The 25,984-nt window shown below is 27.2% G+C and overlaps 1 protein-coding gene across 1 annotated transcript in view; it reads left to right on the top strand.

Annotated features, from left to right (window-relative positions):
- Positions 1–10,183: 10,183 nt before the first annotated feature.
- The window catches only part of LOC136985230 (uncharacterized), a 31,402-nt gene continuing 15,601 nt past the window's right edge, over positions 10,184–25,984 (top strand). Inside the window, exon 1 of the mRNA XM_067282464.1 lies at positions 10,184–10,423. Within this exon, the coding sequence (XP_067138565.1) occupies positions 10,345–10,423 (79 nt within the window). The 5' untranslated portion in view covers positions 10,184–10,344. The remainder of the gene's footprint in view (positions 10,424–25,984) is intronic.

The raw sequence follows: 25,984 nt of genomic DNA, 5'->3' as shown, positions 1-25,984 counted from the left end.
TAACATATGAATACTTATTAATTGGTTAAGGGAATATATGAGTAAAATTTAAAGGCTGTGTATAGCGTATAATTTTGATTTTTCATATGAAATTTTCTTTCTAAGTCAGGAGAAAAATACTTTCTAACGTAACTTCTGCTTATTTTTGTAACTAGAAGTTTATCACTTTTAATAGTGAAAAACGTTATTCGTGGGTTATAAGATAGAGATTTTTTCCATTTAGTTAAAAGATAGAATGGTATCTTTATCAAGATTGAGGCGTTAAACGAAATTTTACTCTCTTTATAGTCATGTGAAAACATATTGTGCTACACACTCATTCCTTATAATACACGTTTCGCGTTAAAATGATACAATCGACTAACTTTAAACGCCAGCCAGAATTTGCATTATTTCAATGGATAGAACCGCTTACAATATTTTAAACTTCGGTTTAACGTTGTAAAATCGCGCAACGCCGACTTCGAGACATCTAGCTGTAAATCTTCAATCATGCATGCGTGCAGCAGCATCATTTTCCAGTTTGTTTAACAGCCCGGAAATATCCTGAGCAGTCCAACTTACCGCTGCTAAGTTAAAACTATTAAACCACTGGCGAATAAATGTAAAACTTTCAAATAATAATAGTCATATTCATACATTTTCCTTCTTTCTTACGCCTTGAAGATCTCCAAGCGTTGCTTTAAGCACGCAACCAATTTAATTACTTTATCCTTTACTAATGGCATGGCATGTGATGGTTTGAGAAAGAGACATTCTCCCTTAGCTACCACATCTCTTAGCACAATCAAAATCCTATGATAGTGAAATATTATGAATAAATCACGTGACAGATCTCAACACTAACCCTCCAAACCATAATGATAATTTTGCAGGAAACGATACGTAACCGAAGGCTGTTACAGATTAGAATGCGTGTCCCTTAGGACATTGGCCGAAAAGTAATTTACACTGCACGACCGGGGGGCACAGTCACGTGACGAGGGGGTGGTGACATTGCTCCGGGTGATCGGATGATAATTGAGATGTAAGATACAGACAACGTCGCGTCGGAATAATCATCTTCTAGTATCGATTGAAATGTACGACTCCCACTTTGTATCATAGCCCTCATTATGCTTTAATTACGTTTGTCATTTTCTGTTTCGTATTAAAATAAATCACTGATTTTATTAATTTTTTTTCTCCTTACGGGGAGAGTCACGTGTCAAGTTTAAAAGGCGTCACGTGGCATTAACTTCCTCCCCTGTTACTTTTGAATTGGGTGAGTTTTAAACGATTAATTTACGTAACGTGAATTTTTAGATAGCGTGATTTCTATCCGGGACTAAAATGGAAATTTTGTTAGACTGTGGTGAATCAGCATTAAGTTCTTATGGGAGGGGTGACTCACGATTTATCGCCAACTTCGTGATACTAACTAAAATATTTTTCATATTGCTTAAAAATTTAGCTGTTTCACACCTAATTTGATTTTTTAAATGTAAAATTTACGTGACTTTTTTTTTTGTTTTGTTATAGAATCAAGAGAGAATTATACAGGATACTGCAATAATAGAGAATACAAAGTGGGTATTTAAATATCCATTTTCACCATTAAAACCGATCCTAACGCGACTCGAATTTTAAAAAACATATTAAAATGTTTCGAATTTATATAAAAACTATAAAATCACGTTATATAAATAGCCTAAAAGCTCTTAAATCACCGTCGAAGGGGAGGAGTGATTCACGATTTTGTCGCAAAACCGCATATTACTCTCTAAAAATCCCGGTAGATTTGTTAAGTTTTTCGGATATTTAGCCTAAAAACTCAAAATATAATTACTCGATTTGGCTCCAGAAGCTATAAACTCGATATTTAAATCATATAATTTGCATATAAATTTAAAAAGTACCTACAAACGTATATAATAAAAGAACCCAGACATCACTCGAAACGATTGGAATGAAGAAAATAAAGACAGTAAAATATACCTATGTTAGGCATTCAGGTCACGTGGTATAGCTTCTCTCACTAATCTCCAAATCACAGGACATAATCACCTGTCTGGACACAACCCTACACCTGGCATGAGCCTCACGTCACGCGACACTAGTTTCACAGATTAGTGTTTACAAGTGTTAAGTTACACACTAAAAATATCTAAATATAATATATATATATATATATATATATATATTTTTTAAAATGCAAACACGATCAACTAAGTCACATCTAAATTCTGCATATTTTAAACTATAAACTTCCACAGTGTTTACTTACACACTAAATCAAGTGAATTTTTATTACTACAGTAAAAAATATATAAAGTTTAAAATATTAACACGAGCAACTAATATAAAATGATAATAATTCATTAACAAAGCTACTTTGAAAGTCTCCAAATATATATTTTTCATGTAACGTGACGTGTTGCAGTCACGATATTAGAGAATTTATAACCCGCTACTACTACTAGAGCAGTAAAAAAAGAAAAAAAGGCAAAAATTAGTGAAGTAGAAGAGGAAAAAAATGCATCTTTAGCAGACTATACTTTAAATGGAAACATTTTATTAAAGAAGATAGTCATTAAAACAGTTTTGTTACCGTAATAGCATGTTTCTTATCTGTTTTATCTATAACAACTTGGGTGTTTATAATGGGAAGTTTAAATATATATAAATAAAAAAATTGAACTTAATTAAAGTAAGATAAAAGAGCGATGTGTATCTAATAATGATAATGAGGATAATAAGTGGATAATGAGGGGGGAAATGCAATTGATAGATTACTCTCTTTAAATCATTTCTTTTATTGTGGGAAAAAGTATTGTGATGCTTCATAATTCATCTTGGTTGAGTGTTATGATGTTTTTTTCTTGTTTCTCTTCTTTTATTTTCGAAGTTATCAAGGTGTATATCATAACTGATTTCTACTTTTGTTTGTTGCCAATGCTACTTTATTTATCTCGGAAAGACTGTAGCATTTTTATTTCTTTATTCTTGTTTTCTCGTTTAAGAAGAGGATTTTCTTATGTTATCCTCACGTTCTCTTTGATGATGATCCTGATGATGTTCCTCTTCAAACCTATTCTTTTCTAAACCTATCGCTTCTTCTTGTTTATTAATTAATTTATATAATTCTGTTCGGGATGATGATTTTATATATATATATTTTTTACTGTTTAATATAAAAATATCTTTTGTTAGAAAGGTATTTTAATTTGTTTTCTAACTTAAAAACATAGTTTATTCTTTCGTTTAATGTTTAAGAAGGTGTAAAATTGCAAATTATCAAACGGAATGTGCAATCTGGAGCAAAATTAATTACCATAAATAAACTATTTAATTGCAGAATTTCTTTCACTTTTTTGTGCTTTTGTTAATGGAAAAGATATTGTTTTTTTTTTTATAAAATTTCATGTTGATATTTTACAACAGTTGATTTCTTATATACTTTATTATCCTTATTTTAAGAAAAATTATTGTAATTTATCGGATTTTTTACTCAATTATTTCATTTTTAAGGATGTTATTAAGCTTTTTAACTTGTTTGTTGCTATTTTAAGCTTATTATAAGCTATTCTTTCCCTTCTAAACGTGCTGATATTAATTTCTATACTAAGGAAGGTCATTGCTTCTATTTTTAAAAGCGACATCACGAAAAATTATTGCTTCTATTCTATTGCTCTATCCCTATTTTAGGGGAGAAGATATTGCTTTCTCTTCTCTTTTCAATCTATTTTATAGAAGTTATTGCTGCTTTTATTGCATTTATTCAATATTTTAGAGGGGAAAAAATAATATTTTTGTTTTTTTGCTTCTATTTTTAGTAAAGCAATTATTAATGCTTTTTTTTCTTTTTATTCAAGGAAGTTATTGCTTTTGCTATTGTTTTGTTTCTATTTTTAAATGAGTAGTTGTGGGGTTTTTAAGTCTCGTTTTAGGGAAACTTTTGCTATTTTAAAGAAAATCTTGCTTAAAAATATTGCATTAGATAATGTATATATATATATTGGAACGTTTCGTTAATTTAATAATTTTTTCCTTAAATTAGGGATATTACTATGTTAGTAAAAACTGTAGAGAAATTATGGCAGTAACATTTTCCCTAAAATAGTTTTTTTAAAACAATTATTGAAGAGATGAGGAAAAATATAATTCAAAATAACTTAAGAAAAGTTTAGGGAAATCAAGATAAACAATTTAAGGAAAACATTGTTTTTTAATAATTCTCCAGACTATTTTTTAAGAAAGTATTGCTGCCTTAGTTTCCCTAAAAGTTTTGTTAAAATATCAATGTCTCTAGCAAAAAATAATAATAATTTATTTAAAATATAGTAATAATTTCCATAAAATAGTTTTTTTTTGAAGATATTATTAAAGAAATAAGAGAAAATATAGTTTATACATTACTTTTCCCTATTTTTAAATGTCTTTTTTTATATTTAAATTTGTTTATTATACAAAAAAGAAGCCTGGTTTTTGTTTATTTCTATGAAAAAATCAAGAAAAACAAATTTTTCTTTAATTTTTCATGTTTCTGAATTATTATAAAATTTTAAAAGTGTTTTTAGAGGAAAATAAATTAATAAAAATTTATTTCTAAAAATCTCTTCATCACTTCAGTCTTTATTTTTGTCTATGTTAAAACTTTATCGAGCAATCAAAATGTTTATTTAATAACTTCTATCAAAGACATCGACATTCAACAACATCAAAGTTATCTGAATCAATATATTTAAAGAATTAAGTGCTCTTACTTTGTTTTAATACATAGAAATTGCTTCACGAAATCTCTTAACGTCGATGCATCTTCCTATATGAAATTCAGATTTTTAAAGACAATTTGCTCGTTGAATTTTGCATATTAATGCAACTTTTTTAATGAAATTCTGTAATATATGAGGTCCTTGTATAAAAGACTACGTTGCTATTTATGTGTACCTATATTTTTTCTCCTAGGAAACTAAAATAATCGATCTTGTTTGAGATTGTTGATGCACTTCCTGATATTAGGAATTTTTGATGAAGATTTTCTCGTGAAATTATGCATATTAATACAACTTTCATACGGAATTTAGTGGTGTATGAAGTCCTTATACAAGATAAAATCCTTCTCTAATATTCCTAAGAAACTAAAGTAACTAACACTAAAGTTTCCTCATAACTTGCAATTGTTGATACGCTTCTATATGAAATCTGAAGTTTTAAAGAAGATTTTTTAGTAAAATTCTACATATTAATGCCAGTTTCTTACGGAAGGGGTTTTTATATAAGATGGAATGTTGATATATATACATTTTTATGGTGAAGTAATGGATGAAACTTTACTATATAATATGGAGATTGTTCGTGCGCTTCCTATGCAAAATTCGAAATGTTGATGATTTTATCGTGAAATTTTGGATATTAAATCAACTTTTTTATGAAATTCTATATCGAATGAGTCCTTATATAAGATAGAATGTAATATATATATATATATATATACATATTTTTTTTTCTAGGTAAGTAAAGTAATCGATAAGACTTCACTTACATAACTTAAAGATTGTTGATGCTCTTCTCTTATAATGCTGATATTTTATATAGATATTTTGTAATATTTTCGAATCTCATTCATTTTCCCAATGGATTACACTTTGAAAAATAACTCTTTAAAATTTTCTTTAAAAAATATACTTGTAAGAGTTACATATACTGTATATAAAGAAATAATCAATAAGATATAATGGGGAATAGTTGGTTTCTTATAATATCGTAATATGAAAAAATAAATAAAAATATTTATCAAATTTTCTAAAAACAAGCTGCAAATCGAATTTATGAATAATGTTTCAAATTCTCTTAAAAATCTTACTTTTAAATTTTATTATTATTATTATAAAAACTGAATAAATTTCCAGTTTATTTGCTTAAGATTTTTTATTTATATTTACTTAATTTCTGAGAAATGTTAACAAAAGTAAGAAGCAATTAATGTGGAAAGATAACTAACAATTCCAATTTTTGTCTTCTTTTTATTTATTGTTCGTGTCAAACTTAGAAATGGAAGAAACTTGTAAGATAAATATAGCTCTTCAGCATCCCTTGATACTCCATTTGGGCAATCATATTAATCATCTATACGCTTACTGCAATTGCAGCATCGAGTTAAAATAAAAATAAAGAGGGGGGAAATATATAAGAAAATTTTACTTTATTGCTACTAAATAAGAGCGTATAATGAAGGAAAATTTTTAAAATTGTTAGTTCTAGATGAAAAAATGCATAAAAAACCCTAACAAAAACTCCAAGAGTGGTTTTATATATATATAAATCCATAGGAATAATGAGGATAATGGTGATGATAGAATTTCTGAGGTATGTGATGAGCGTAATGAGAACAGAGTCGCTATTCAAAAAAATAAAAAGGGTTTTTTTATGGAATTGTCCTGTTGGTGAAGTGAGAGATTCCTGAAAAAAATTAATCATTTGTCAGAAGAATAATTTTAAAGCAATGTTTTATTATACCAAAGTCATTATATCATACCAGAGCCGGATTTACGCATATGATGAATAAGGTAGGGCTTAGGGCCTCACGTTATGAGTTAGGGCCGCAAAAAACGACTAGATGCCCCTTCCGACGTGACATTCTCGATTTATTATTACACTTATTTTTTCTCCCTTTACAAATTTTAAATCACATATATTGATTTTCTAAACTTTATAATTTAAAAATTTATTATACAAATTCTGGTCCAGGTTCTTCTATATGGATCCAGGTCTACAGTCCCTAAACTGTATCTAGGAGAGAGGAGACTTCCCTTCCCTCTCGTTCGTCCTAGATACAGTTTGTTATAGCTTAGAGTAACAAGTAACATAGCTTCTAAATAGAAATTTATGTTTTATGGGTTTATCCTTTAAATTCTTAAGATTAATTTCCTGAAAATGATAAAGTAATGCTTAATTTTACATAAATATATACACGTTAAATATAGACTACGTAAAGCATACACTTTACACATTTAAAAAAAGTCATTTTTTATGTAAAATTAAAAGCCAAATCGTAGAAAAATTACAGATTTTTAACAATTAAAATAACAGAATAAAATTAAATCAAATTAATATTTCAAGTACATAAATAATTTTAAAAGTTGTCAATGAAAATAAATACGTAGCAACCTTGACACTTTCATTCACGGGGGTCAACAAATAACAGGAAATTTCAAAAGTTTCTTTCAACTCATTTCCGTTCATCTCTTTGTATGCCAGAAATAAAACTTTAATACTTCATAATATAAGATACATCAAGATTTTTCTTTTCATTTTCCTTTTTTATAACGTAGACTTTCTAGAATGATACAAAGTACAAAGTATTGAGTATAATGCGAAGTACTGTACATTGTATTTGCCTTCTATTTTCCCCAGATTTTCTCTTTGACACTTGTAACAAATGATTGATGATGGGTTAGTTCCTATCATCTTCCTTATCTGTAATACATAGACAAAGGATGTAGTAGTTTCTGCAACTCTGCTGATATCCTGCTAAATATTGCTATTTTGTGATCATTCTGATGTTTATATATATATATTACTCTTCAAATATTGAAGCTATGATGGATCTAAAGACTTAGTATTACACGTTACAGTGTGCTTAAGGCTCTTACTGATGTGAAGAAAGAAGATAGTCAATTATATATCATACTAGTAAAATATACAGCTTAGGAAAAAAAAAAAAAAATTATTGTTATAATTTCTCAACTAACTTCTGGACTTTGACTTTTCTTTATTAATTCTCTACAGCTATTAAAGTGTTATTTTACAACATAAACAAAGCATTAGCATAAGTAATAAGCTGTAATAAAGTTTTTAACTTAAAGAAATGCAGATTAGATCTTAGGAGACGATGTTAAATATCAAGATAAAGGATAGCAGAAGAGAAATTGTTGTTTGTATCACAGCTTTTTTTTTCTCCTTCTCTCTCTTCCTTCTTTGCTTTACTTTCTCAAGACAAATTATTTTCTCATTATTCCTAATAGAAATGTATGTTTGTTTACTCTGAAGAAAATGACTCTATGTTAGAATTTGAATCCGCTGGAGATTAGTTTAAAAGTCATAAATATAAAAAATATATATAATGTAATTTTGTGGATTTTAATGAATTAAAAAATAGGTACATTGTTGCAATCACACAAATTTCAAGAAAAAAAAATTATTTAAAAAATAATGATGATGAAGAGTGTTGAAAATGATGCAAAAAATGAAGATAAAAACAGATATTTTGTAATTTTACAAATTTAGAAAAAAGTTTACTCGATAAAAGTTAGAGAAATTTAGCTTTTAACCTTAAAAATTTTACAATTTTATACCTTAAATTTTATTTTTTTAAGAATAAATATAGAAAATATCCGTTAGAAAATCTTATCTTTCGTCAGGAATTTTCAATGAAAAAAAAACTAATAAAATCTATCTTTTCCTTTTTTTAATTTGTAATTTAATATTAAAAATGAAAAAATTCTAAACATTTTTACGTTATAAATTTCCATTAATAAATGATTAAAGGGAAGAAAAAGGCAAATTCCGCAAGTTAACTTTCTTACAAGTGAAAACAGAGAATGATTATCTCGTGTCATGAAATATTTAGTTAAAATTTTTATCCTTTTTTTTCCCTAACAAAAGAAGAATTCATTAGAAATCAAATCTTAACGAGTTTTAAATGACCCTAACCGAATGTCAATTGAAACAAAAATGACAAACCAATGCTTTGTGTACAATTAGCAGAACCTTATTTGCAATTCATTCGTGTCAACAGAAGAAAACGAGTTTTATCATTTAAAACTCACGCAAAAGTTTGAAAATAATTATGAAAGCTTAATCATCATTATTAAAATTAGCGAAATAATGTAAAGAAGTTCAAGAATAGATTTTTTTTGGTCATTTATAAGGAGAAAAATAGCTTTAGACATGCACAAAATAGCTTCTAAAATGCATTAAAACGGTATAAAAAAAATAGATTTTATTTATAGGTTTAGGTTATGTTTTTTTGTATTTTTTTTTCATAAATTAAAACTAAATTTCAAAATTATATTCCTATAGAATAATGCTGTTCCTCTGACGAATACAGTTTAAAACTTTTTATATAAAAATAAGTTAGAAAAATTCTTTTTACTTCAAAATGTAATTTAAAATCTATTTTCTTGTAGAAAAATAGAGTTTAGAATATTTTATATATATAAAAATATAGTTAATTTTTCTCATTGAAGGATGTATTTTAAATGTTTAATATCATATTAAATATTAATAATAAGTTTTTTGAAGCAAAATATAATTTAAAAAACGTATCTTTAGAAAAAATAATTTTGGTAAAAAAATCAAAATATAGAAACTTTTTGCATGAAAACATGTTTCAAAACTTTTTTCTACGTAAAAAATACAATTCAAGTATTTTTTTTCTTGTATTAGAGCATGGTTCAGAAATTTTTCTCACATAAAATATGCTTCATAAATTCTTTTCTTATAGGAAAAATAATATTAAAATTTTTTTGCAGGTATAAAAAATATATTTAAAAAGTTTTTTCTTGCATAGAAAAATATTTCCTAACTAGAAACATGTTAATAAAACATTTTATTTTCCATAAAAACATGTTTAAGAAAATCTTTTTCTATGAAACAAGATTAAAAACTTTACCGAAAGATGCACACAATTTTTCCCCACTTCGCTGTTTCTTAGAGAAATTTCATTTAAATCGTATTATATTCTTGAATTTGAATGTATTTCACATTGAAGGATGTACAATTGAATAAAAATCTCTATCGCATCATCTTCAATAGTAATATTTAGAAGAGACAGAAACGAATATATATATATATATATATATTACTAGAGATCTTTGATGTCTAGAGAGGAAATAAAGATAGTTTCGGAAGAGAATACCCATTTCTATTTCTGAAAAAATGAAAAAAAGAAGAATGAAATGAAAAAGAAAGAAGAAAATAGTATAAGTTTCTATCAGGCATTCTTCTTTGAGCGGTGAGAAGCACAAACTGGCAACAATTCCATTTCCAATATAAACAGAAATGAGATACCAAGCAAGGAAAGATGGAATTACTCAGCGAAAACCTACCCTGATTGCCCTCCTCACTCCAACTGTGACGTTAGACTCGATGGCACATGCGCATAGTTGTTGCCCTCGAGGTAAAAGCTATGACTTGAGTTGTGGCAGGAGGCAACCAGTTCTTGTCTAGACATTGCAGCGATTGAACGTGTTTTCTCGCTCTAGCCGGTGTTCTGTGCCACAAACGATGATTATGAAATGTTTCTGATGTCTTCTACTAATATATCTACAGATTAAAATCTTCCATATAATTATTTAAATAATGGAATTAAATTTAATACGTCCGCTATTCTACTTTGGCTTGTATTTGGTATCGCAGTTGACTGGATGCGCTACCGAAGGTGAGTCTCTTTTCTTTGTACTTAACGGTAAAGTTATGCTGTAAAGTTTACGGGAATGTAGTTTTAAGTATAGAAAGATTAGTCGGACAAAGAAATGCCAGAACATGTAGTTCTAGACACGTGGGACTTAGATTGCAACTCCACCCTCGTGTTGTATCGTACATCAACCATTGACAGATTGATGGATCCGAAATATTTTGTTTTAACAGAGGAAACGCTCTATGGCTTTATCTTTTTATTAACTTATATCGAGATAAAATGCATATAATATGACGTTAAAAATGTATTTTCTTATATATAAATAATTTATTGACATTATTTTTATTGCTTTTTTTCCCCTTACGTTTCGCTTCTAACGTCCCAATCCTTCTGTTCTCTTGTAAGAATTTACGTTAAATACGTGCAGTTTATGACTTATTCAATTGTTTAAATATTTAATTTTTAATCAAAAGCACTCATTTATGTATATTAATAAATGATTATAATTATAATTAAGTGAATGGTAATGCGGTGCTTAGCTTTATAAAGTTCGTGTACTTGTACTTAAGAGTATAATAATATATGTATATTTAAGAATATATTTTTCAAAATTTATGCAAATTAATCTTTGTAAATTATCAAAAATGCTTTAAATTAAGGATTTTTTTAAGAATAAAGAGGATCTGAATCGGTGGATGGTATGCAAAAGGCATAAGCACGATTAAAAGGAGTTGATTGAACATGTGCACTCTCCTATGACTAACCAAAGCGATACCGAACTCACCAAGGGAGTAGAATTCATTCTAATCGTTGTTATAATGGATTATCCAACTGTCTAATTTGACTTCCATTAATTGCCACGAAGGAAACCTTGAAACGTAATTCATAATTAAAATTAGATTAAGTGAATATCTAAGCAAATTTATGTCTTGTGTGAGTTAAGTTCGAATAATATAAATCCTTCAATTCTTAAATTTTATATTGTCGAAAGGGATCGAATGCATTTAAAGATAATCATTTACTACTAAAGTTACAAACGATTGAGGATAATCGTCGATAAGTCCCATCTTCAGCACGACAAATTAGAAATTGTGAGACTTGTCAAAGTTTATTAACAGGAATTCTACTGGAGTTTAAGCGTTAAAAAAATGCTGCAAGCTGCAAAAACCGAATCGAAATACATCCAAGGATGAATTTGATGACGTGAAGAATTGAATAAAAGTAAGAATTGAGATAAGTAGGAATGAATTTTTTTGTGTAGCAGAGAATGAGATTGTGTGACAAGATGAATCAGCGTGAGTGAAGATGAATTGTGGTAATTGAAGATGAATTGGAATGAGTTATGGCAAATTGTACGAGATGGAGTGAATAATGGTAATCGTAATAGCCATGTTACATTTAAGCAACTGGTTTGAAGAATATCGACAATTGTTATATATAAAAATATGAGCAATTTATAACGAAAAATTTAAAAAATTGGTAGAGAAAATTCAAGAAATTCTTAAGAAGAATACCAGTCATTGTTGCTAGTAATTCGAGAAAATAATAGGAGTAAATTAAAAGTTTTATTTTAAATAATTAATAAGGCGAATAATGAGTAGAAAAAAATTCGAATAATTGACGTAACAATTATTACTAAAAATTTAATGGATATCTTATTAAGAATTTGAAGAAATTTTTATAATTAATTAATTAATATGAGAGAAAAAATTCAAGAAATCGAAAGAAAATCTTTTAAAAAACAACTGAAGAATTTGAAAATTAATTTTGAGAATTCAAGAAATCGAGACAAGAAATAGGAAATTAATATAAAAATATGAAAAAAATAGATAAAAATCGATTTAATATAAAGGAATTAAAGAATTAATTAAGACGAATTTAAGAAATTAAACACTTTAGGAAATTAATTCGAAAAATTCTTAAAACTAAGCAAATAAAACCGAGAAATCTTCAACAAAGAATGATGACGAATTAATGCAAATGACAATATATTGGTATAATTGTCAGTTAATGAGAATCCGAGTAACAAATTACGAACTTAACATGAGTTTATGTAACTGTCATTAAATCGGTGCAACCGAGCAATAAATTACTTAAAAGAAAAGAATCAATTAGTTCAAAAAAGCGTTAATGCGCTTCACAAGTCGATATTGAATGCCACGATATGCTTTTATAAACATGAAAAACACCATTTCATGCAATCGCTTAAGATAATGTCAAATGAAATGTTCGGGTCACAATATAACATCATCCTTTAAGTCTAAACTGAATTCGGAGCTTTAAATTTAATCCCATTCCCGATGGTATGTTGCCTTGATATCAGAATGTACTACATTGACGCGGTTTTACGAAGAATTCTATAAATAAATACGCATCCATCGACATAAATTTACTTTAAAACATAGCTTAAAATGTATAATACATGATGTATTTTTTATCTTCGTATTTTTTTTTATGATAAATTATCTTTGTTGCCAGGCAAGAATTGCTATTAGGGATTGTTGCCCGACCTAAATTATGCCTTCTGTTGCCTGTTTATCATTTAACCTTCTCGTGTCAGCTACTCTCTTATGCAACTATGATCGGTCCAAAGTGGTCAGATTGGCCCAAGGGTAAAGATGTGTTAAAGGTTATACTACAGTATTGATAGCATAATCTAGAATAAATGTCCCGTAGTTTGTATGAATTGTATCTGTGTAAAGAGTAATCACTTGACCCGCAACGGTTAATTTAACAAAAAATAAAATAAAAATAAGAAACAGGAATGGACGCGTGACTTATTAATGTAACTTCTTTTCGATCGCGTGATTTGGTATAATGATTTTATTCATGGATAATACGATTAGGGAGGATGAATAACGGGATTTAGATGACCTAACTGATTTATGATCCTACCTTCGATAGTAGAAAGAACTGTTCTCGTAGCTCTCACATTATCTATGCGAAAATATTATAATTATGTCATAGGTGCATCGGTCTGCTTGGAATCACGTGAACGTCACGCAATGGTTATTTTTAAAAACTCTAAGTGACAGATGACACTAAAAAGGGGGGACTAAAAATTACGGCGAAGAGCGGATGTAATTTTCGGTAAACCACGTGATTCACGGGAAGCCAATAAAGTTTGTTCGATAATTAAGACATGCTAGGTTGTAAACTTGGTCCACTGGCCTTTATAACCTAAGGTATAAGTAGTATATAATAACAATCCATAATTGCCTTTATAGGGTTTCCTGGAAGTGATACTGGAACTGGTCGAATATAAATTATCGAATAGTAGCACGATAAAGTGACGACAGACCTATTAAAATTTGTAAAGGGAGTGGAATAAAGAGAGAGCAAAAGAGAATAAATGAGGGTTTAAGTTCATCACGTGACTCGGGATACGTTTTTCTTGTTTTGCTTACGTAGTTAAAAGATATTCCTCTCGAGTTGAACGAACTCGGGTGTTATCCTGTAGAATACTTGTTGCCCCACCTAATCACCTGTAAGGTGCCGGTCGGGTGACCACAAATAAAATATGGGGGGGACCAATTTGCAAGGAAATTTGCATGGGTTCTCTATCGAATACAGTTTACATGCAATCCCATAGCCAAACTGATAATATGTTCCCGATTCAGATGATATTTTATGTATCAAAATCGCAAGGTATACTATAGAGATCGTAATCGAACACTTGACAAAAGTAGAAACTTGGCCGTGCAATTTTATTTCCTGCACTAGTAACGTATTCAAAATTCTATGATTTAATTTTTTTTTCGTAAAGTTTTAAAATATGCCGAACAGAAGACGTGAAAATATAATAATAATAATAATAAAAGAAGAGTAGGATATAAAAAAGAGCATATCTTTCTGGTTGTGTTGCGCGGCATATCTTTCTAGTTCTTCTAGATAATAGAAGCAAGTAAAAAGAAAGAAAAAGTGGCACGAATAAAGTGGTCGGTAGGATTTAAATAAAATATTCAAAAAGTTCCCCCGATACTTTTTAGAAGTTGTTGGAATTTTTAGCTAAAGAAAAATTCTTATTCATCGAAAGAAGAATGAAATTATTAGATTACTAACAAACGAATGTACCATTTCTTTCAATACCCAGAGGAAGAATAGTATACGGAAAAGAGTAATCAATGTAATCGAATTTCAATGGCGACAAAGTGTTCTGATTCACTCTCCATCGTTGCTATCTGCTTGCCATAATTATTCTTACAAGAGCTACAGTTATCGAGAATTTAAGAGTAGAGCAGAAGAATGATGCGAAGATAAAATCTAATTATTTAATTATCTAACTCGAAAATATTAAAAAGAAGTAAATTTTTTTATGGATCGGGTTTCGTTCATTTTTGTAATCAAGTAACTTCGAAGGAGGAAACTTCTTTTTGGTTTTATGATAGGAAACTCCTACGTGAGTCTGTGTTTCGAAATTGCAACGTTCTAATTTAACTTTTAAACTATCGGTTCGATTTTTATGTAAATTAATTTATAATTAATAAACACATTTCTTAACTAGGACAAAATTTGGTTAAAGTGACTTTTAACGTTGATTTTTTGCTAATTCTTTCAGATATTTCTTGAAATTCTCGTAAAAATAAGCATTATTTTGTTATGAAAATATCTTTTTTCCTTCTAAATTCTCTTAATTTTATATTAAAAGAGATTTTGTTTATGTAAATCAATGGAGTTCATACTTCATCAACCGGATATTACTACAAAACTTTATTTGCCTGTCAAATATCCCATCGGAAATTTGTAGTTTGTTAAAATGTCAAGTTTAATTACAAAATATGATAAATTTAATTATAACTACAAACTATTGATTATGATTTTAAATAATATCTCGTTGTATCGGTCCAGAATTCACAATGAACAGGTTTTGTCTAATTATATTTTGATGGCTCTTCTCACTTACAGCATATCAAAACTGTTGCTATTTTAATACATTTTTTCAAAAATCAAATAACTTAAAAATAAGAGTAAAATTCTGGAAATTTAATTATTTGATTATTAACTTAAATACATTTTTATATTTATGCGTTTCTGATGTTTATTATTTAAAATATTTTTATGATGGAAAAATGAAGTAACGCTTCTCGGTAAAACTGTATAAAATTAGTCCAATTTTAATTTAATTAACACATTTTAACTTTATTAAAAAAGAATTTTTCTTTATTAAGTATTTAATCCGACGACACCATTAAACTCTCTCTTGATTGTTTACATTCTCTTGAGTTTTTTAAAGTTTTTTTTACGAGAAAAATAATAAAAATAAACGAACGCTTAAAGCTATTAATAATAAAGGGGAAAGTCGACATTAATTATGAATTATCCTTGAACGATGTACTTATTATTTTCAAGGTTTTAACGAACAATTTCAAGGAAAACAACAAAATTTACTCACGCTTGTAATGATGGAAAGATATACACAACACATGTGTTGTGTATATCTTATATAACTAAAAATCTCTTTAAATCACACGTATATCAATCAAAATCTTGAACGGTGTACAGGCTGAACAGCATTAATTAACTAAAAAATCTTTGTTATTTAAATATTGGTACAAGGAAAGGAATACATTAGTGTATAAGTTATCGCATCCATTTTGCTTCTAGAACTTCTGTACACGTGTACAGCTGAAGAAAACAAGACTTGTATTCGTTTGTGACTATATACAAAAGCATCGTACTGTACATACAACACGTTAATATATCCAGAAATATCTTTAAATCGTTCGAATGTCATTCACAATCGTGCGATTTCTAATTTCGTTACACGCAGACTGAGCAATAGTAATTAATTAAAAAACGATTATTTAAATATCCGCGCTTAATTAGATGTGGAATTGTACGTGTTTGTATTGTTTTACGTACACGGTTGAAGTATACATATATTATTAAGTGCATGCCAAGCGGTCATATAGGAGGTAGAATCAATATTACATAATTGATGATTGATGCTGTGGTGTGACACGTGATCCCACTAGAAATGGAAAGATGCGATTTCGTTGAACGTTTAAGAAGTATTCGAGAAGCAATAAATGTTGGCAATATAGTTTCATCATTCATGCAAAATAAAAGTTATTCTTACTAAGTAATCGTATACATTATCCATTTCAAATACGTAGACAGTAGCGATATGTCAAGCTTGTCTCCATGATCATGCTGGTATTTTTTATGTCGTGTCGACATTTTGATAAAAGTTTGAAAATTTTTTATGTATACATTTATATAAATAAATTTTAAAAAGGTTTATTTAATGTCAAACGTGATTCTGATAGAAATAAAGTTTGAACGTTTCTTTTGCTTATTTAACACGTTTGACATTTCGGTAATATTGTCGACAATCGTCTTAAATTTTCGGCAATTTTTCGTAAAAGTCCACTTCTTCTATATAATTTATTAATCGTGATTTTATATTCAAATATTCCTTCTGATTACTAAAATATTAAAGATAATTTGGAAAGAAAATTTATTATTGGAGATTTGTATAAATTTTTATTGATAATTTTATATTATAATTAATTTGAAAATGTGTTTAATCTTAAAGCAGAAGAATTTTCGATCTGCATGCATTACATACAACTGAAAGATATTTTAGAGAAATACAGGACGAATAGACAAGCGAACGGACTAAATATTTTTAGGGAAATATTTAGAACTGAAAATTATCAATTTTATTTACTTTTTAGTATTTTTAAATAAGTTAAAAAGTTAACAAAAAATACTAAAAATAATTTTAAAAATTATCTTATTATATTAAATTGTTTAGAAAAATGTTATTTAAATACAGAAATATGTTCAGTTTTGTTTGAGATTACATATGAAAATATTTTAATAAATAGTTAATAATTCAGCAGAAAAACACACGAACAGATTAAATTTTTAAAGAAAATGTTACTTGAAACAGAATATTGTCAATTTAGCATATTTTAAAAATGATTTTAAGCAATTTAAAAGCTTAAAATATAAAAATTAACTATAAAAATAATAAATATATAATACAATTTTTAAATAAAAATGTTACTTTAATAAGATCTATAACATTCTTCCATTAAATAAATGCAATAAAAATGTGCAATAATTTACAGCTTTGCTTTAATTTCAGTAAAGCAAAATTAAAAGGAAAAAAATAGCAATTTAAAATTAAATTAAGCCATTGAAAACACAAAATAATTACCCGAAAAAATTCGAAAATTTGTCAAGTTTCCTCATTAAATTTTGTTTATTCTTCCTGTATAACATTACTATTGATATATTAACATGTAATAATAATAAATTAAAAGGAAAATTTACATAATTACAATATTTTGTCAGTTCATTGAATTAACAAATTCCATTGTGGAATATTAACTTTAGTCAACGATGACAAATAATATTTCTTTATAATATAAGTCAATCTCTAGGCACCATTTTATAACTGTGAATATTAAATATACCTTCAAACAATGATATACATCAATCTTTCTGTAATAATAGGAAATTTTTGAATTTTTAAACTAATTTTTTATTTTTTTTTATTTTTTAGCTTTTACACAATGCAAATCATTTAAATTTGAAAGTGCACATTTACTATTCATAGACATGTCACTGTACTTCCAATGGTTATTTCACTGTTTAAACTCAATCAAGTATAACAAAACTTCCTCCTTCATTTTAACCTTTTTCTTTGGAATTTTTTATGCAAAAAATTACTTAAATTCTATAATTAAAATGTTAAAAATTTTTTAATTACATATAAAATGTTTCCTCCTAAAAAAATGAGGAAATTGACGGTATATTTCACAGTATAAAATGAAAAAAATAAGAAAAAGTTAATTTTATAATTAAAAATAAATCGGTGAATTTTAATTATAATTAATAAATATTGTATTATATAAAATTTAATTTAAAAATTTAAAATAACTAAAACATGTTTTACTTATAAAAGCATCGAAAAAATTACAATAAAAAGTAACGTTAAAGGAAAGAAAAATAATTAAATATTAATTATTATTTTAAAAATTCATTTCAACTTTGTTTAAAAACGATTTATTTCTAATAAAATATACAGGAAAACAAACCTAATTAACCTTTAAAAATTATTACAACATTCCAGACTAAAATAAGACGAATGAATAAAAAAAAATAATAATTTTAATATAATAAACTAAATTAAAAATTCATTATATAAACAAATAGTTTCTTAAAATAAACTTTGTTATTATAGGAAATAAAAATTAATTTAGTAACAAAGATAGAAGATAAACATGAGCTACATTCAATTTATCATAACAAAATCATAAGACGAAAGAAATAATAATTTTATTATAAACTTTACATTTCTCGAAACAAAATTTTAAAACTTTTGAAGAAGGAAAATGAATGAAAGTATCAAGGCACAAATTGTATTATTTAATATACACATACAGTATATTCTTTTGTTGTAATTGGGCTGCAGTTTAAAAATATTGTAGACCTATAAATTCCCACTATCGTCCATCTGTCTGTCTATCTTTCCTTAATCTCGAGAATGGAGTTAGATAGATGAAAGCCGAGACCAGATACGGGAAGATTAGGGAAAAAGAGGCCCCTATTAACTATATACGAGCTTTCGATTTTCACCGGAAGTGACGTTATTTCAATTCAAAACTTCCCCCGAAAGGAGTTAGATGACCGGCATGACTATTGTTATCAGGAAAAGTATACTGTACAGGGGCAAGATACTACTAATTTCAGGTGGAAAGGATATATTTTTTAAGTTAAATAAATTAAAAATATGATTAAAAATTGCAGCCTGGCATTGTGACGATGTCACAATAAATAATTGCTCGTTTTGTAGTACATAAATTTAGATGAAATCGTCACAAAGTTTTTGATCTATTTCTTTTTTTCGTAGAACATCATTATTCTTAGTTTTAATTTTTTATATTATTATTTTTTTCTGAAGTGGAAGTGTTGATAATATGATAAATGGGGGGTAGCTATCGTGGAAACGTGATTTGTTTTCACTAATGGAACTTTCAAAGATTAGTTAAAGAATTCTAGTGACACTTCAATTAGTTTTCCTTTCGGGATTTGAATATGGTAATGATAGGCATTGACATATCGTGCATTGATTTCTTCGTGTTGTTTAAATAATGTGATTATGATAGTTGGCTGCAACCGTTCGCTTTCTTCCTCTTGCAATTATTTAAATTGGTCATTTTTACTAAAGATTTATGCGTAAAATAATATAATATAACCCTCTTCTCGTTAGATAGAAGTAATTTTAAAGTGTATGTACTAAGCTTTAGTACTCATAGAGAGAGAGAGAGAGAGAGAGAGAGAGCTTAAAGTTGTGTTTATGATGAGGCTTTTACAATAATAAAACTGTAGAAATCGAATGGTAATTAATTAGTAAGTTAGAAAATGAAACAAAGTTAAATATTATTTTTAATTATTTGTATGTCGAGTGCATCGTTCCTAAATTCGATTGTGTTAAATCGGTTTGGCCATGCATGAGATAAAAGTTAAATACAGTAATTTCAATGTTTATAGTATTAAATTTTATGATTTCTTTCGAAGTTTTGTAGGAAATGTGTTAGGAATGTTTAAAATTAAGCATTTTCCTATAAATGTAGGAACACACAATTTTATAAAAAAATTAAGAAAAAATTTAAGAATTTTCTAAAAATTCCAAACACAGTGAAACCTCCATTAACGGACACTCCAGAATAGCGGACACCTCTACTTAACGGATATTTTTACCAGATTAACCCCCAGATCCTTCAAATAGGACATTCATTGTATTTACCTCTAAATAGCGGACAAGTCTCTCGGTTCCGATAGTGTCCGCTATTCGGAGGTTATACTGTATTTATCTCGAATGATGTTAAAATATTGATAATTAATAAACATTATTAAGTTATTTTTAAGACTGCTGTTTAAATTGTGTCATAATTGCAAACACAATTCAGAGATGTTTAGAGCGCGAGTATAATCCCTCTTTAGATGGCAAACAAAAACGAAAATGGAAATACTAAAAGAAATTAGAGGGAGGAAAAAAAAATTGAGAAATCGATTAAAATTTAGTCGAACGATAGCAAAAATTTTATTTCTTGCTCATAATGCTAAAGGCAGATTTAACAAACTGATTACAGTTTTAATGACTACGTTCAGACACGAAAAGAAATAAAATTTTATTAATGTTCACGAGATGTAGTAATATCTGTTATTTTTTTAAAACATAAATTAAGTAGCAAATTGTTAAGATTTCAAATGAAAAAATAATTATTTTGAAGATAAGGATTGCAAATATATATATTTTAAAATAAAAAGTAAAGTTATTTATATATATATATATGCACAGTACAGTATATCATACTCTAGAAGAAGATGCTGCTGCTGCTGCTGCTGGGTTACCATTCCATTACCATGGTGACGATGATAGATTGGTTACTTATTTTGGCCAGTTGATGTCCATCTTTCGGGATGACTTCCTGGCCAGTGAATAGCTGATGTCACTGAGCGATAAACCCTAGAAAGACTTCACGAAGTTTGTAGCGCATCCAACATGCGAGACTGATTGAGGTCGATAAAGGTGATGTTCAACGATACAACTCTGAGTATCAGCCTTGACTTTTTCATCCCTTTATTCTCTGTGCTCAAAGTTTTTTCCTTCTTCTTTAATCCCCATAAAAGGGTATAGGCTTTGATATTTTTATAATATAACTACTTTAAAAGTGCGAATATATATATATATATTTTTACACTAACAAAATGAATATATTTTTTTATGATGATGATATTATTAAGCATACGATTTTAAATTAAATTTTTGAATAGTTTTATATAAAAATGTGTAGTTTATACAGGTTTAAATTGATGCCAAGTTCATGTTTCATTTTTAAACATTTTTAGTATCTTTTGCCAAATTAAAAAAAATGTTCATAGGAAACTTAAAATTATATATTCGATTTCTATTTTTTTATTATTATAATTGTTTGGTTCTTTTTTAAATTATTAAAAAAATTAATGAAAAAAATTAAAAATTTGTAAATTTCAATGCCAAATATTTACTTTTACTTAAATTTTATTGAATTAAATTATATAATAATTTTTCTAGTTTTACTTTAATGTGCTATTTTCCTCACAAAAAATGCAAAACTTTTAAAATTTCTCCTAAATTTCCGTTATAAAATTCAAATTTTTTAAAATTTTTACGATATAAATTCGAGATTTTTATTGTAATTAAACTCGTAATAAATTTTAAGATTATTTCAATCATTTTTTTTATTAATATTACACAAAAAAATCATTTAAAAGTACCAAAATTTTAACTAGATTAGAAATAAAATCACGTAAAAATTAATTAAAATAAGTTACTATTTGTATATAAATTTTAGACAGTTTGCAAAATAAGTTAATGGCTTATAAAGATATTTTTATATAGATTACAGAATTAACTACGAAGAGGAAAAATAAATAAATAAAGGAAACAATGCAAAATAATGCAAATTATCACATAAGTAAAGTTTAGTCGAAGACGTAAATAAAAGGAAAAAAATGACTTCGTTTACTTTCTCTTGTTTTGGCATTTGCTTTTTCAGATTCAACATCAACGACTAATCTCTTTGCAAGTCAACAAACTATTGATTTCTTCTAGTTTCTGGCTATAAGATCTCTTTAATGGAATCGTCAGTTAAAAATAAGAAAAGATTGTAAAATGTTTAAACTTTAAATACGTTTATATAAGAATTCTTGTCGGAAAATAAGTCGAATTTTTTTAAAAAAATAATAATAATAAATTATTTTTCTTCCCTTTTTTTAAAGCTATATAATATATATATATTATTTTTATTAAGTCGATATTCAAATATATTAGATTTGAAATTTAAATTTGTTTACCGTGTATCAAATTTTATCAATAATATTTTCAAAGTTTATATAGGAAGTTAATCTAGATTCGAGCAATGCATACATACGCAATTCCTTTATTGCATTGTCAAATGCACTCGCCACAAGGTTAATTACTTGCACGTGATGTGGCCCATAGGCTGAATGTTGCGAGTGAAGTCTATTCAATATGTTGTTAGCACTCCATTCTAAATAAATATTGTACAAGAATTTATTATTTTGCTTAAGGCAGCTTACATTAAATGTAATAACCCTCACTCTTATTTGAATTGAATTTATTATATTTATGAAGAATTGAAAATGAAAATTGATTTAAATTACTTTAAGCACTTATATATATATATTTATTTATTTATGTTTTAATAAATTTTTTTATGCAGAAAGTCGAAAATTTGAATGAATAATGAGATAAGTGTGTGTGTGTGTGTGTGTATAGATAAAATATTTATGTAAATAAAGTAAATTTAAGAATAGAAATTTAAAAAATTTAATATCTGCTACTTTTTATTGTTTGATTTAATAAAAATTGATAAAAAAATCTTCAGTAAAATATCGAAAAAAAGGTGGAAAAAGTTACATTTAATAAGATTGTCTCTTTGGTGTTTACGTAATGCGTTAGATGTAACTTGAAAGCCATTTTCCTTCTTTATCATTTGGACAAGATAAAGCAATATATTCTGCATCTTCGCCAAAGATCAGTGTCATGTTATCGTTTCTCACAAATGTAAGAATTTCTGACATAGCACCAACATCAGATACGATTCATTTAGATCGATGAACATCGTTTTGATACTTTCAGATAACATGACTTAATGAAAGTTGATGGATTATTGGATGTATCCTTGCCAAACTACTATAAAACAACAAACATTTTTACTGAAAAAAACGTTCATTTTTAATTAAAAAATGTTTTTAAAAGTTACTACATTTAATATATTTATTTTTAGATTTTTTTTAATTTGCATTCCCGCAAAAAAAAGTGTAATTGATTTTTTTAAGGAATTAAAATTTCAAAAAAGTTTCGTGTAATTTTAATTATTTAATGTGAACTTTTAAAGATGTTTACTATAACTGTATAATTTAAAATGGAAAAAAAAGGGAAAATTTAGCATTAAAGTATTTTTTAGGTCGTGCGCTTCTATTTTAGTAACGCGTAATTTATAATTAAAAAAGGGCAGTTCGTTTATTGTTACTATCGTGGAAAATAATTTATCAGTGGAGAATTTCTGTTTATTTCTTATTTTCCAATTCGGAAAATATAAAATTCTTCATCTGATTTAGAAGAATTCATTAATCATTTCGATGATTTACGTGATAAATTTAAGTAAAAATAAATAAAATATATCGGATTTCGATGGATTTTTTTGCAGTGTTTTTTCAATAGTAATCGAAAGCGACTTTCTAATTTTCCATTTCCTTTACTAAAATGTAAAGTTTTCTCGAATTTTTCTTTCTAAATCTCTTACCTTAAAGGAAAACAATAGCGAAATAAAATTCAATATAAACTATAAACAAATAGAAGAAAGAAACAACGGAGCATAAACCGAAATATCGAGTGAAGAAAGGAAAGGTTGCTTCCGAAACGAGTTTTTCCAATTTCCAATGTATCTTGACTTCTGACTACAGCCTACTTCCAGATGGATGTTGTTCAAATGTGGACCAAGAATAGAAGACGACAGTGTCCATATATCTAATATCCAACTGGGTCGATGTTGCTGTCTTGCTTCCCACAATCTTTGGTTGCCACGGTAACATCCAGACTATCCAAAAAGCACTCTGGTGGTCTCTTCCTCAGGACAAAATGTCTTTAAGTGATGTCCTTAAGTAGACAATTCACCATTTCGATAAAAAAAATTCTTTAACTCTCGGTTACAAAATCAACTTGATCTAAAAATGGTCTCCAATTTTCTAAATATGGCGCCTTATAGTCGAAAGATTTTTCAACTTTACAAAGAAGAAAAAAATTCCCCACAAAAATTAAACTTTACGTAATTATTTTAATGTGTTTTAAATTACTAACTGAGTTAATGAGATTTTTTTTAAACGGTAAAACATTTTTTCTATCGAATTTTAAAGTTATTTTTACGAATTCCTCGGCTTCTAGAATAGTCCAAAGCTTTAACATTGCAGAAATTCATCGAATATTTTTACTTATGCACGAATGATTCAAATTATACGGATTTACGGTATATCAGTCGAGATCTATACAACTTGGTAATGGTAGATTTAATGTATTTTTCTATCAGAATAAATTTACGATTGGTGCGAAGTAATAATATTAATTATAGAATTTGTACATTAATATAATAAGCATCATCTAAATGTAGCGATTGACACGCATCGATTGATCGTATCATTCGGGATAATTGATGATTTCGATCATATTATTAACTGCCATTTACATGACATTATCGGTAGTTGTATCTAGAGAAGTTCACAATTTTAAAATTATTATTGATGGAAAAATTATATATATTTTTTAGGTATCGAAAAATATTTTAGCTATAATTTTCGTTTAGGATAAGTCAAATGATTGTAAGTATGTAGTATATATTTATAAAGAAGAGGAAGAAGAGAGAAAGAGATAGAGAGAGAGGGTGAAGAAACAAAGTTTACCCTGCAGTATAAAAAATTTAACTGAGAGTTATGGATTTTTCATCATAAATTCAAGATAAAGTCAGTTTTCAGAGCAAAGATTTATCTAAAACTTACATAGTTTGCACAACAAAATACATCTATAGTTTTTACTTTAAACATACTTTCAGAAATCATACAGTTTGTATGCGAGATATGCGCGATACATCAAAGATTCATACACTTTATATATTAAGATATAACTAGAAAAATGTTTTTTATGCAGAATAACTAATGGATTTTAAGCTAACAAAATCAATATACAAATATATATGTATACAATGCTTTTGCACCAATGGCTAAAGAAAATTCTTGTTTTTATAAATGAAAAATTGCATATCTAAGCTATTAAAAACACGAAACCATTTAAGAAATTTCTTAGAAGAGCCATATAAAAAGAAAGGAAATAAAAAAAATGATATATGATGGATGGAAAATTGGACATTGTACTCATTATAAAAGAGAATAAGATGATATATAACGGAAATGACGTCAAAAATAACGAAATCTCTTTTTTTGTATCTTTATTCTTCTATTTCCGGTTAAGTAAAAATCCATAACTTTAACGACTTATACAGTTAGGGGATCAACCCACTTCACCCAAAATGTCTGTAACGAACAGGAAATTCCAACTTGACAAATGGAACAACTTGATGAATGTGACTTACAAGTTGACAAGCAGAAACATCTATACAATCGAATGAAGAATAACATTATTCAAGAATCTCTTCTTGAAATTTAATTTTTGTATCGCTCTTACGCTTTTTCTTTTTAATGTAATTTGTATGCTTAAGAATTATTTAACATTCAAATTAATATAAGTACAATATATATATATACATTTCTTCTATCGAGAAAAATAATTTGTATAGGAAAATTATTTATTTTTCTCTCTTCTTCTCTCTTAGCTAAAGGAATATCGATTGATATTTCTTCCACTGATTCGATCTTACATGCATGTAGGATCGAATCATATATATATATATAGAATATTTTTCCCCCCGTTCTTTTTTCTAGCATTTTGAATATAAAAAAGGCAAAGTTCTTATTGTAGATCAGATTTATTTCTTCCATCTAGTTTCC

This window comes from Centruroides vittatus, unplaced genomic scaffold (assembly GCF_030686945.1).
Source record: "Centruroides vittatus isolate TY-2023 unplaced genomic scaffold, ASM3068694v2 contig_955, whole genome shotgun sequence".
In the NCBI taxonomy this organism is placed as follows: Eukaryota; Metazoa; Arthropoda; class Arachnida; order Scorpiones; family Buthidae; genus Centruroides; species Centruroides vittatus.
The sequence above is the reverse complement of the archived record's forward strand: the minus strand, read 5'-3'. Positions and strand labels throughout refer to the sequence as shown.